General features: G+C 36.8%; 1 protein-coding gene across 2 annotated transcripts in view; it reads right to left on the bottom strand.

The window, feature by feature from the left end:
* Positions 1-232: 232 nt before the first annotated feature.
* Positions 233-15236, bottom strand: part of LOC137630634 (juvenile hormone esterase-like) — a 34045-nt gene continuing 19041 nt past the window's right edge. Inside the window, exons 8-13 of one of the 2 annotated variants that reach the window (XM_068362244.1) lie at positions 9460-9555; positions 8634-8737; positions 7762-7927; positions 6038-6155; positions 3108-3306; positions 233-2771 (exon numbers count right to left, since the gene is read on the bottom strand). In XM_068362244.1, coding sequence (XP_068218345.1) covers positions 2580-2771; positions 3108-3306; positions 6038-6155; positions 7762-7927; positions 8634-8737; positions 9460-9555 — 875 coding nt within the window. In that variant the 3' untranslated portion in view covers positions 233-2579. Of the gene's footprint in view, positions 2775-3107; positions 3307-6037; positions 6156-7761; positions 7928-8633; positions 8738-9459; positions 9556-15236 lie in introns of both variants that reach the window. The other variant, XM_068362243.1, reaches the window with a different exon arrangement.

A 15236-nucleotide genomic window follows, 5' to 3' on the forward strand; every position in this document is an offset into this window, starting at 1 on the left:
TAGTTTGCCTGATTGTACCCTCCAGCAAGTATATCAATGGATTGTCATTAATATGGTCTATGGTGATTAAATATGGCTTATACAGTAATATTATTTGAGTTAATTTCTTTTTTTCTTTTGTGGGCTGAGGTTTCCTATAAGGGAAAAAAAACGAAAGAATAAATAACTGTAACAGGAATACATTTAAAAAAAAAATTGTATCAAGATATGGGTAAATTATAATGATAAGCAGTTGAATAATATAGTTTTTATTTCTTACATCAAGCGAACAATACTAAGCAAAGATTATATATTATATCAATTTATGTATATAGTAGTTTAAAAAATGTCCTTTTTTGCTATACTCATGCCCAGCATCAGATGATAGAATATTCTTATGAATTCAAATCATAAATAACTTATTATAACAATAATTAGCCTAAGAATAATATTCTAAGAAAAAAGGTTTATGTTTATATTTGCTTCATTAAGTATCAATTAAATAATATAAATGAAATTGATCATTGCTTCATATAATTATTTTTTGGAGACAAGAAAAAAAATATTACAACTTAATTCCTATTCTATGATCACATATTTTGCAGATATTTTAAGAAAATAATATATCATTTTAAAACAAGTTATGTTCACTGTTGAAAATTTGCATTAAAAAAAACGGTAAATGTATGGCAACATTTATTCCAGGATTTTTACCGTTTTAAAAAACGGATATACGGACTTAAAGGAGTGATATTACGGTCACCAACCCGTATAAGATAATGACAAAGTAAGGTAAAATTACGGTCGCCTGTATTTTACTGAAATACGGTTAAGAACAGTATATCTTTACAGAGAATTTCAGATTAAAATTACGGTTTTTTCTAACAGTGTTAGGAATTAATCTTGGCCTTTTGTAACCTATGATTATAGTCAGAAGGAAATTTTCTAACCCCAGAAAGTTTCTATAACCTCAGGGTTATAACGTCTTAGACGAAGAAAAAAAAAGCTTAGAATAGCAACTGTAATTATTGAATAGAAAATATATATAAAAGACAACAAATCATATATTGCATAATGCAAACTACTGTATTTCCGACAGTTCTTATAATTGTAAGCGGTTGAAGACGATATGCAAGAAGTATTCATTAGATATTTAATAGATATATTAAATACTGATAAAACTATATCTCAAGGAAGTATTTGAAAACTCTAAACTCCCATGTTCTGACATAGTAAAAAAAATGCACATTATTCTGCATCACATAAAATTTAAAAGAAAACCTCATCATTTAGATAAATGTAAATTTTTTATTTCATCTTTTTCGAGTTCGTCCTCTGGATTCACGTCTGCAGTATTGTTCGCTCAAGTTACGTCTCGACTAGCTAATAATTTGGGGTTTATGACATTTTGTCAAAAAGAGCCCGTCCGAAGCTCCGGGCAATCAATCAACAGAAGAACTAACGCTAGAGTTAGGTAGAGCCTTTTAGATCATTCTCTTAATCATTTATCTCATATACATGACCCAATCACTCACTCAATTGGCTTTTATGCGACATCGCTTTGCTCAGCTGTCGTCTTTGATGTATTTTTTATTGTATTGTATCGTATTGTATTTCTTACAGTGAGTCGTTCCAATTTAGTGGTGGCACAGGTTTTTTATCATACTGTTCCCGAATATAAGAGATGAAAATAAATGAAGAATTGATTATTTCGGCAGACATACATTCACTCATACATACATTATACACACACACACACACACACACACACACACACACACACACACACACACACACATTTTTCAATGTGTCTATAAATGAATGTTTACCATGAACATCTAAAAGAACCTGATGTAATTCTTTTAAGCATTGTAAATAAACTAAACAAAGTGGAATGAACAGCATTGATTCCTTACCGTAGGAATAATCATATCAGCTACCCAGCAATTAAATGATACTCATTAGTGGAATAATATTCCCAAAGCGCATTCATTTTTCGTGACCGCTCAGTAGAACGTGAATCATCTTTGCTAAAACTTGAATGATTTATTAATGATATTAGTTTTTAATTAAATATAGGATTTCCCTTTGACATAGCTCGAAAAGAAAAACACAAATATTAAATCGACGTATTGACTTTGGATGCGGAAATCCTATATCTATTTGAATATTTAAAAAAAAAAAAAATGCCCTTTTTTTCATAGGGACATTCTGGAAAATCCCGTCATGAAATTCAAGTGAGATGCAGAAAATGTAAATACATCACAAGTGATCATTTGTAAGTAATGATCCAATTCCAGCATAACCATAAGGGTTGATTCACACTATCGGGCCAGTCACGCTCCAGTCTCGGTTCAGTCTAGCATACCTTCGGTTCGCTCTCGGTCCGATCAGTGTTTTGTCAAAATTGTAAATAGAAGGAAAGAGCATATTTGTATAGAAGTATTGTTCACTGATACTTGGAAATGTATTTACGCAGTGAACATTAGACTGTTATTGTATATACCGGACCCATAGTGTGAATCAACCTAAACAGTCTGTTCTATTCCAACAGTTGTGCCTTCGTCTTTGCAATAACATGTGAATTACCCCATTGCTGCCTACACTATTCCATTTCTTCTTGTCTTCCGTACGTGGAATATTGCATATATGCAGCCTGATACAACCACAAGGACCAAGAAGCCTTCGAAGATGCCTAGTGTGACACTGTAGCTGCTGTTTTCGTTGCCGAGTTCAACGTCGTTTGGTGTCCGAGACGCCCCCGGATCCCCTTCTGAACGTTCCCCAACGAGCTTCTGGAACGAAATGATAAAGATGCTGATCGATTAACGAATTAATGGCGACAGTAATACAAGACAATGGAATTGAAATCAAACCAAATACTCTGTCAGGTCGTCTGTAATCTACAAAAACTTCTTGATTTGTGAAACTGTAACTAACTGTTACTATCAGCGTCTCAACAACGGTGATAGTGAGGCCAAACGCTTTCAACAAATTCTTTTTCTGTGATCACACCACAATCAATGATGTTAAAAGTGCCTTCTTCAACATGGGAATAATAACGAATGGTGATTACTTTTTGAATATCTCTCCAAAGATTTTCCATTATAGACTTTGACCTCGCCTACCTCTGCTGTATCGTCCCGAGAGAAAGTTTCACCGACACCTTTCCCCTCCCCCTTGTGATAGTTCCAACGCGTAGTGAAGTCCTGTGCCATCTCGAATTCATCCCTTATCAGCATGAATTTGTAATCGTCATTGTTGTATAGCTCCCACTTCGGTATCTTGCCATTCCATGAGTCTTTTGCGCTGTCAGGCGTCGGATCTCTGATAAATGGAAGTAAGTCAGTAAGTTGCCACAACTCCAGTATGTGATACTAAATCCATTGCTGCATTATCGGTAGGTATTCCTTATTTGTTAAAAGCAAATATACTGTACTGTACGTATTTCACACACGCTCGTACACTGTAATGGTATTTTTTTATATACCTCGCTCTTCCCCCCACTGTTAACAAAAAATTTCAAGCCGCTCTTTACATAAATAAGTCTGTTTGAATTTTTGTAACATTCTTGTCCGGAACCTCTTGTATAGAAACTCGTTATCTGTTGAAATAAAGTCAGTTGCATTCACCTTGCCTCTCAGTTATAACCTAACGGCCCACTCACACAATTGTCACCCCGGGGTCACCCATTGTGCGAGTGGGCCGTTAGATTATAACTGAGAGGCGAGGTGAATGCAACTGACTTTATTTTAACAGATAGCGAGTTTGTATACAAGAGGTTCCGGACAAGAATGTCACAAAAATCAAACAGACTTATCCATGCAAAGACAGTCTTAAACAGATTCTGTTAACAGTAGGGGAAGAGCAAGATACACACACACACACACACACACACACATATATATATATATGTATATATATATATATATATATATATATATATATATATATATATATATATATATATATATATATAATATATAAAACATTACAGTGCACGAGCGTGTGTGAAACACGTGCTGTATAATGCCTATATTTTTTTCATAGCAACAATGGTGTATAGATTACTACATTATATTAATATAATCAATATTCTAAGGCCACAATGAAATGAATAGGATATTGCAAGTGCTATAAATAGAATGCTATGAAATTGCAAGACCCATAATGATATGTAATTGATATTGAGGAAGCTACAGTATGATAAATGTTGTTGGAACCCCAATGAAATATAAATTGATATTTCAAGAGCCACAATGAAATACAATTAATATTAAAAGAATCGAAATAAGATTAAATTTTTATTTCAAAAGCCACAATAACATTTAAATCATATTGCAAGATCTATTGTGAAATATGATTAATATTTCAAATTGTAATGTAATTAACATTACATGAGACACAATAACATTTAAATGATATTGAAAGAACCACATTAAATGTAATGAGTATTTCCCAAGCCACAAGAAGTACAACTAATATTGCAAGTGCCTTAATCAAATGTAAATATTAATGCAGCAGTTACAATGAAAATAAATCAGTATTACAAGAGCCCCGATGAAATGTAGTTGGTATAGCAAGAGTTACAGTAAAATATAATTTATATTACAAAAGCTATAATGAAATCTCGAAAATACAATAAGAAAAAGAAAGAAAAAAAAAAACCACAATAGATTATCGTGAAATTTCCTCGAGTTCACAACAATGTTTTTAATCCAACAGTAACGCATTTTGTTCTTTTGTACGATAACAATCTCTCAGAGATAAAATGAAAATATTAAAACTTTGTTTCTAAATTTTCACTAAATGTCAATTGATATACCGTATATATATATATATATATATATATATATATATATATATATATATATATATATATATATATATATATATATATATATTTATGTATATATCCGTATAAATATACATATGTATGTATGTGTATATATATGTATATATATATATATATATATATATATATATATATATATATATATATATATATATGTGTGTGTGTGTGTGTGTATGTATATATATATATATATATATATATATATATATATATATATATATATATATATATATATATATATATATACAGTATATATATATATACATATATATATATATATATATATATATATATATATATATATATATATATATATATATGTGTGTGTGTGTGTGTGTGTGTGTATGTATGTATGTATGTATGTGTGTGTGTGTAATCATGAGTTACTTGAATATGAAAGGAATAATGAATTTGGACCAACCACTCGGTGCTGAAATTGGGGAATCCATTCAGCACCATAGGGCCACTGAGGAAAACGCTACAGTTAAACTTTGAGGTAACATTTTCAAAGAGTTTGGACAGTAAGGTGGAAAAGGTTAAGCTGGAATGGGGGTAAGGTAGAGGGTTAAAAAGTGAGTGCAGGTAGAGGCCAAAGAGTGACTGCAAAGATTCTATGTAATGTCAACAGTCAACCACGTAAGGTACGCTGACGGCTTTAGCTCCAGTAACTTGAAGTAATCAATTAATAGTGTGAATATATATTATCATTGTGTTTTTATTCAGATCCACATTCAATGTTAGTTTATGCAAGCAAGAACCTGGGTGATATAGGCTATGTTGAAAACAGTCTTAAGATCTCACAATATTGAGTGGGATTCCAGTTTTGTCTGCCCCAAGTCATTTCAGTATACAATTGTTTATTTTCTCAGCCCCTTGGTAATAACAATTTCAAACACAACCAAACCTGATGTGTCAGATTATCATTATTAGCTAAGACAACCCTAGTTGGATAAGCAGGATGCTATTAGCCCAAGGGCTCCGACAGGGAAAATAACCCAGTGAAGAATGGAAATAAAGAAACAGATAGAATAGTGTGCCAGAGGGTACCCTCAGGCAAGAGAACTGTAACCCAAGACAGTGGAAGACCATGGTGCAGAAGCTTTGTCATTCCCCAAGAATAAAGAACAATGATTTGATTTTGAAGTGTCATTCTAGAATAGCTGCTTACTATAGCCGAAATGACTTGATCCTGATCTTGCTTACCCGTATTTAGCAAAGTTGGACCAGAGGGTGATCAACTTGTCAGTCATGTTCCTTTGTCTTTCATCCTGGTCTGAGGGCAAGTGGAAAAGGTAGAGGAGTTCGTCTGCATGAGCGACACCTGGAAGCAAAAATGCAATGAAAAAAACTATACCAAAGACCAAAACTGGAATTCTAGCTCTGGCTTGTTCGTCATAATTCTCTGTTATCCTATTCTGTTAAATCCAACTTATTTAAGGGCATTAAGAAATCACCAGATAGACATCAAATGCGACCTTTTTTTTAGGGGGATGGTGAGATTTTTTAATCCTAACAATAATATAAATAATAGGAAATGTGTTATAATCATCATTTAAAGAGAAATAAGTCTTTAATTACACGCAAATGCAAGCATGCTGTATATACACGTATAAGTGCATCTAAATAAATGTACATATATGTGGATTTTTCTAGCCTCTTATAGTTTAACTGTTGAAGAAACTTTCGATGAATTAGCAATAACACAATGACTCAGTATCAACTGCTCATTGACCTCAAAAACATATGCAACAACCTATGATTACGTAATGGTTTTGGGTATAGTATTATGAAATGATATAGCATTTACTATATATATATATATATATATATATATATATATATATATATATATATATATATATATATATATATATATATATATATATATATATATACAGTATATATATATATTTATATATATATATATATATATATATATATATATATATATATATATATATATATACATATATATATACATATACATATACATATTTACAGTACACACACACACACACACACACACACATATATATATATATATATATATATATATATATATATATATATATATATATATATATATATATACATATTTACAGTACACATACACACACATATATATATATATATATATATGTATATATATATATATATATATATATATATATATATATATATATATATATATATATGTGTGTGTGTGTGTGTGTGTGTGTGTGTGTGTGTGTGTGTGTGTATCTACAAATGTATTCGCCCTCCTAACAATAATAATTATCCTGTTTTGTTTTATACATAAATTCCACAAACATACATATCAATAATTCCTTAAGCTCTCTCTTATCTAATTATGGTTCTAACAAATTGTTGTTCCTCCATCGATATTTCTTTCTTCTCTATTATCAGTTTCTATTGAAAATAGTGGCTTAATTTTCCTTATAAACAAAAGATGAAAGTTTATTAGCTTAAGCTGATTATCTATTAAAGATATTCCCCGTATCAATCATAGCATGCTTTTTTAAGAGACGGTAGATCGTAGTTTCATCTCGGAAATATAACATATTCTTTCTCTGTTTGTCATATTTCCTTTGCATATGGCTCACGACGCATTTCATAACTCTTTTAACTTCTTCAACATTTTTTCTTTTTGTATCATTTGTCTTCTGCTTTAATCTTAGTTTTATAGATGCTCATTCTTTAAAGAGTTAATTGCCATCTTTAACCATATTTGAAATAAATATTTGAGCCTTTCAAATACTAATAATAACAATGAGGAAACGACTAAAGTTGATCAGCACTTAAGATTTACTCTGTGAAAGGTTGCACATCTCGAATAATAATGATAATGATGATAACCAACATTAATTTACAAAGAAATGAAGCAAGGATTTAGCCAAGGGACCACTAGTGATATGAATCCGTCTCACCTCCCGGTACAGGAAGGTCTGGCTTCGATATGAAAATCCAAGGAAAGAGGGAATCATTACTCTCGAACTCCCACGAATAAAAGTAGATGGGAACCTCTGGATCCGCTCGATTGACGTGACTAACGGTACTCCACAGGCCTGACTTCAGAAAGAGAACGCCCGTCATCTGTGAAAGAGGGGAAAAATTTTAGTAATGTTTCTCTCTTATCAACCTTAAATATAGCTGCTTAGTCGAGGTTATAATACCAAAAAAATAGATTAAGATGAATCAAATATAGTTGGCAAAGAAGTTAGCTTCCAGTGTTCGTGCAAATGTAGCCATTATCCTCGATCTAAATACAATGAATACATTGCAACAATTGATATCCAACAACGTAAGAAACTATTCAATAGAGATAAAATAATAATAATAATAATAATAATAATAATAATAATAATAATAATAATAATAATAATAATAATAATAATAATTCCATTTATCATACGGGTACTATTAACGTTAATAGCTGCACAGGGAGACATACTGTACACGTGAACATGCACACACACACACACACACACACATATATATATATATATATATGTGTGTGTGTGTGTGTGTGTGTGTGTGTCTGTGTGTGTATAGATAATGTATTTGATATTACAATTGCCACTATAAGATATAACTAGTATTTCAAGAGCTTCTCTAAAGCATAATTAATAAGATGGATCACTGTAAGATTTAGTTGATAGTGAAAGAACCCCAATTAAATGTAATCAATAATTTCACGAGCCAAAATAGAATGCAATAAATATTGCAAATTCCCTAACTAAATATAAATGACCATGCAGGAGTCACCAGAAATAGGTAATATTTCTATTTCTTTTCTTACGTCTATGAGCCCTCCGACCATCGAGTACCAGTCCCCCATCTCTGCATAAGGGAAGTATGCGGTTCTCATCGTGTTGGAAACAGCGCTGTTCTGGTCGTTTAGGCCTAAGGGAGGCGATACAACAGATTCTTTATCGATTTTCAATGATAACGTATAAATTAACTACTTTATAGTCATATTCTTTCATCTCTATATATATGTTTTCTGCAGAAATAATTGAAAGCCTCTTTTCTCTGTAAATTCAAGCAAGTTAATAATTGTATGTATGCATTATGTATGTATGTATGTATGTATGTATGTATGTTCTGATATAAAATTCTTAAGCAATCTTTATCGGAAATAATCGTCAAAAGAGAGAGAGAGAGAGAGAGAGAGAGAGAGAGAGAGAGAGAGAGAGAGAGAGAGAGAGAGAGAGAGAGAGAGGTGCGTGTCTTGAAGGGGGAGTCCCTGCTTGAGTAAAATTTATATATATATATATATATATATATATATATATATATATATATATATATATATATATATATATATATATATATATACATATATATATGTGTGTGTATATATATATTTATATATATACATATATATATATATATATATATATATATATATATATATATATATATATATATATATATATATATATATATATATATATATATATTATCATAAATCCAGGTCTTATTCTGCCCAAGGGATGGCATATAATTCACTCAAAAATTGGGTTATTTGTCATTAGTGTTAATCATGAGACAATGGTCTCAGCTAGTATTGGGATAGTAGTTGTCATTTTGATTAACCATGAATAGCATGTTACTGTTCTTACCAAAGGCCCGAATCAAAGTTGGCACTGCGTCGTATTTAGAAAACTCGGTATCGTTTGGAAAGTGTCCGTTAGGTTCCAGGTAGTCTTTGTAAGCAACTGGAAAGAAAAATAAAAACATTTACTTCCAGATATCATAAATGTTTTGAGTCTGTAATAAGACTAAAAGTGACTGGCCTATGAACCACTTCCACCAGAGCCCTAGGGCCTGTTTTAAAACTCAAAGTGAAAGACCTATGAACCCCTTCCCCCAGAGCCCTAGGGCCTGTTTTAAAACTCAAAGTGAAAGACCTAGGAACCCCTTCCACCAGAGCCCTAGGGCCTGTTTTAAAACTCAAAGTGAAAGACCTATGAACCCCTTCCCCCAGAGCCCTAGGGCCTGTTTTAAAACTCAAAGTGAAAGACATTTGAACCACTTCCACCAGACCCATAGGGTCTGTTTTAAAACTGAAAGTGAATGACCTAGGAACCACTTCCACCAGAGCTCTTGGCCCTTTCACCAGAGCACTAGGGCCTGTTTTAAAACTAAAAGTGAATGACCTAAGAACCACTTCCACCAGAGCCTTGGGCCTGTTTTAAAACTCAAAGTAAAAGACCTATGAACCCCTTCCCCCAGAGCCCTAGGGCTTGTTTTAAAACTCAAAGTGAAAGACCTATGAACCCCTTCCACCAGAGCCCTAGGGCCTGTTTTAAAACTAAAAGTGAATGAGCTATGAACCACTTCCACCAGAGCCCTAGGGACTGTTTTAAAACTAAAAGTGAATGACCTATGAACCCCTTCCACCAGAGCCCTAGGGCCTGTTTTAAAACTAAAAGTGAATGACCTAGGAACCACTTCCACCAGAGCCCTTGGGCCTGTTTTAAAACTCAAAGTGAAAGACCTATGAACCCCTTCCACCAGAGCCCTAGGGCCTGTTTTAAAACTAAAAGTGAATGACCTATGAACCCCTTCCCCCAGAGCCCTAGGGCCTGTTTTAAAACTAAAAGTGAATGACCTAGGAACCACTTCCACCAGAGCCCTTGGGCCTGTTTTAAAACTCAAAGTGAAAGACCCATGAACCCCTTCCACCAGAGCCCTAGGGCCTGTTTTAAAACTAAAAGTGAATGAGCTATGAACCACTTCCACCAGAGCCCTAGGGCCTGTTTTAAAACTCAAAGTGAAAGACCTGTTAACCCCTTCCACCAGAGCCCTAGGGCCTGTTTTAAAACTAAAAGTGAAAGACCTATGAACCACTTCCACCAGAGCCCTTGGGCCTGTTTTAAAAACTAAAAGTGAATGACCTATGAACCCCTTCCCCCAGAGCCCTAGGGCCTGTTTTAAAACTCAAAGTGAAAGACCTATGAACCCCTTCCACCAGAGCCCTAGGGCCTGTTTTAAAGCTCAAAGTGAAAGACCTATGAACCCCTTCCACCAGAGCCCTAGGGCCTGCTTTAAAACTAAAAGTGAATGACCTAGGAACCACTTCCACCAGAGCCCTTGGGCCTGTTTTAAAACTCAAAGTGAAAGACCTATGAACCCCTTCCACCAGAGCCCTAGGGCCTGTTTTAAAACTAAAAGTGAATGACCTATGAACCCCTTCCCCCAGAGCCCTAGGGCCTGTTTTAAAACTAAAAGTGAATGACCTAGGAACCACTTCCACCAGAGCCCTAGGGCCTGTTTTAAAACTCAAAGTGAAAGACCTATGAACCCCTTCCCCCAGAGCCCTAGGGCCTATTTTAAACTCAAAGTGAAAGACCTATGAACCCCTTCCACCAGAGCCCTAGGGCCTGTTTTAAAACTCAAAGTGAAAGACCTATGAACCCCTTCCCCCAGAGCCCTAGGGCCTGTTTTAAAACTCAAAGTGAAAGACATATGAACCACTTCCACCAGACCCATAGGGTCTGTTTTAAAACTGAAAGTGAATGACCTAGGAACCACTTCCACCAGAGCTCTTGGCCCTTTCACCAGAGCACTAGGGCCTGTTTTAAAACTAAAAGTGAATGACCTAAGAACCACTTCCACCAGAGCCTTGGGCCTGTTTTCAAACTCAAAGTGAAAGACCTATGAACCCCTTCCCCCAGAGCCCTAGGGCTTGTTTTAAAACACAAAGTGAAAGACCTATGAACCCCTTCCACCAGAGCCCTAGGGCCTGTTTTAAAACTAAAAGGGAATGAGCTATGAACCACTTCCACCAGAGCCCTAGGGCCTGTTTTAAAACTCAAAGTGAAAGACCTATGAACCCCTTCCACCAGAGCCCTAGGGCCTGTTTTAAAACTAAAAGTGAATGACCTAGGAACCACTTCCACCAGAGCCCTTGGGCCTGTTTTAAAACTCAAAGTGAAAGACCTATGAACCCCTTCCACCAGAGCCCTAGGGCCTGTTTTAAAACTAAAAGTGAATGAGCTATGAACCACTTCCACCAGAGCCCTTGGGCCTGTTTTAAAACTCAAAGTGAAAGACCTGTGAACCCCTTCCACCAGAGCCCTAGGGCCTGTTTTAAAACTAAAAGTGAAAGACCTATGAACCACTTCCACCAGAGCCCTTGGGCCTGTTTTAAAACTAAAAGTGAATGACCTATGAACCCCTTCCCCCAGAGCCCTAGGGCCTGTTTTAAAACTCAAAGTGAAAGACCTATGAACCCCTTCCACCAGAGCCCTAGGGCCTGTTTTAAAACTAAAAGTGAAAGACCTATGAACCACTTCCACCAGAGCCCGAGGGCCTGTTTTAAAACTAAAAGTGAATGACCTATGAACCCCTTCCCCCAGAGCCCTAGGGCCTGTTTTAAAACTAAAAGTGAATGACCTATGAACCCCTTCCCCCATAGCCCTGGGGCCTGTTTTAAAACTAAAAGTGAAAGACCTATGAACCCCTTCCACCAGAGCCCTTGGGCCTGTTTTAAAACTAAAAGTGGAAGACCTATGAACCCCTTCCACCAGAGCCCTAGGGCCTGTTTTAAAACTAAAAGTGAATGACCTATGAACCCCTTCCCCCAGAGCCCTAGGGCCTGTTTTAAAACTAAAAGTGAATGACCTATGAACCCCTTCCCCCAGAGCCCTAGGGCCTGTTTTAAAACTAAAAGTGAAAGACCTATGAACCCCTTCCACCAGAGCCCTAGGGCCTGTTTTAAAACTAAAAGTGAATGACCTATGAACCCCTTCCCCCAGAGCCCTAGGGCCTGTTTTAAAACTAAAAGTGAATGACCTAGGAACCACTTCCACCAGAGCCCTTGGGCCTGTTTTAAAACTTAAAGTGAAAGACCTATGAACCCCTTCCACCAGAGCCCTAGGGCCTGTTTTAAAACTAAAAGTGAATGACCTATGAACCCCTTCCCCCAGAGCCCTAGGGCCTGTTTTAAAACTAAAAGTGAATGACCTAGGAACCACTTCCACCAGAGCCCTAGGGCCTGTTTTAAAACTCAAAGTGAAAGACCTATGAACCCCTTCCCCCAGAGCCCTAGGGCCTGTTTTAAAACTCAAAGTGAAAGACCTATGAACCCCTTCCACCAGAGCCCTAGGGCCTGTTTTAAAACTCAAAGTGAAAGACCCATGAACCCCTTCCCCCAGAGCCCTAGGGCCTGTTTTAAAACTCAAAGTGAAAGACATATGAACCACTTCCACCAGACCCATAGGGTCTGTTTTAAAACTGAAAGTGAATGACCTAGGAGCCACTTCCACCAGAGCTCTTGGCCCTTTCACCAGAGCACTAGGGCCTGTTTTAAAACTAAAAGTGAATGACGTAAGAACCACTTCCACCAGAGCCTTGGGCCTGTTTTAAAACTCAAAGTGAAAGACCTATGAACCCCTTCCCCCAGAGCCCTAGGGCTTGTTTTAAAACTCAAAGTGAAAGACCTATGAACCCCTTCCACCAGAGCCCTAGGGCCTGTTTTAAAACTAAAAGTGAATGAGCTATGAACCACTTCCACCAGAGCCCTAGGGACTGTTTTAAAACTCAAAGTGAAAGACCTATGAACCCCTTCCACCAGAGCCCTAGGGCCTGTTTTAAAACTAAAAGTGAATGACCTAGGAACTACTTCCACCAGAGCCCTTGGGCCTGTTTTAAAACTCAAAGTGAAAGACCTATGAACCCCTTCCACCAGAGCCCTAGGGCCTGTTTTAAAACTAAAAGTGAATGAGCTATGAACCACTTCCACCAGAGCCCTTGGGCCTGTTTTAAAACTCAAAGTGAAAGACCTGTGAACCCCTTCCACCAGAGCCCTAGGGCCTGTTTTAAAACTAAAAGTGAAAGATCTATGAACCACTTCCACCAGAGCCCTTGGGCCCTGTTTTAAAACTAAAAGTGAATGACCTATGAACCCCTTCCCCCAGAGCCCTAGGGCCTGTTTTAAAACTAAAAGTGAATGACCTATGAACCCCTTCCCCCAGAGCCCTAGGGCCTGTTTTAAAACTCAAAGTGAAAGACCTATGAACCCCTTCCACCAGAGCCCTAGGGCCTGTTTTAAAACTCAAAGTGAAAGACCTATGAACCCCTTCCACCAGAGCCCTAGGGCCTGTTTTGAAACTCAAAGTGAAAGACCTATGAACCCCTTCCACCAGAGCCCTAGGGTCTGTTTTAAAACTAAAAGTGACCTAGGAACCACTTCCACCAGAGCCCTTGGGCCTGTTTTAAAACTAAAAGTGAATGACCTATGAACCCCTTCCCCCAGAGCCCTAGGGCCTGTTTTAAAACTCAAAGTGAAAGACCTATGAACCCCTTCCACCAGAGCCCTAGGGCCAGTTTTAAAACTCAAAGTGAAAGACCTATGAACCCCTTCCACCAGAACCCTAGGGTCTGTTTTAAAACTAAAAGTGAATGACCCAGGAACCACTTCCACCAGAGCCCTAGGGCCTGTTTTAAAACTCAAAGTGAAAGACCTATGAACCCCTTCCCCCAGAGCCCTAGGGCCTGTTTTAAAACTCAAAGTGAAAGACCTATGAACCCCTTCCACCAGAGCCCTAGGGTCTGTTTTAAAACAAAAGTGAATGACCTAGGAACCATTTCCACTAGAGCCCTTGGGCCTGTTTTAAAACTCAAAGTGAAAAACCTATGAACCCCTTCCACCAGAGCCCTAGGGCCTGTTTTAAAACTAAAAGTGAATGACCTATGAACCCCTTCCCACAGAGCCCTAGGGCCTGTTTTAAAACTAAAAGTGAATGACCTAGGAACCACTTCCACCAGAGCCCTAGGGCCTGTTTTAAAACTCAAAGTGAAAGACCTATGAACCCCTTCCACCAGAGCCCTAGAGCCTGTTTTAAAACTCAAAGTGAAAGACCTATGAACCCCTTCCACCAGAGCCCTAGGGTCTGTTTTAAAACTAAAAGTGAATGACCTAGGAACCACTTCCACCAGAGCCCTAGGGCCTGTTTTAAAACTAAAAGTGAAAGACCTATGAACCCCTTCCCCCAGAGCCCTAGGGCCTGTTTTAAAACTCAAAGTGAAAGACCTATGAACCCCTTCCACCAGAGCCCTAGGGTCTGTTTTAAAACTAAAAGTGAATAACCTAGGAACCATTTCCACTAGAGCCCTTGGGCCTGTTTTAAAACTCAAAGTGAAAGACCTATGAACCCCTTCCACCAGAGCCCTAGGGCCTGTTTTAAAACTAAAAGTGAATGACCTATGAACCCCTTCCACCAGAGCCCTAGGGCCTGTTTTAAAACTAAAAGTGAATGCCCTAGGAACCACTTCCACCAGAGCCCTAGGGCCTGTTTTAAAACTCAAAGTGAAAGACCTATGAACCCCTTCCACCAGAGCCCTAGGGCGTGTTTTAAAACTCAAAGTGAAAGACCTATGAACCCCTTCCACC

This window comes from Palaemon carinicauda, chromosome 38 (assembly GCF_036898095.1).
Source record: "Palaemon carinicauda isolate YSFRI2023 chromosome 38, ASM3689809v2, whole genome shotgun sequence".
Classification (NCBI taxonomy): Eukaryota; Metazoa; Arthropoda; class Malacostraca; order Decapoda; family Palaemonidae; genus Palaemon; species Palaemon carinicauda.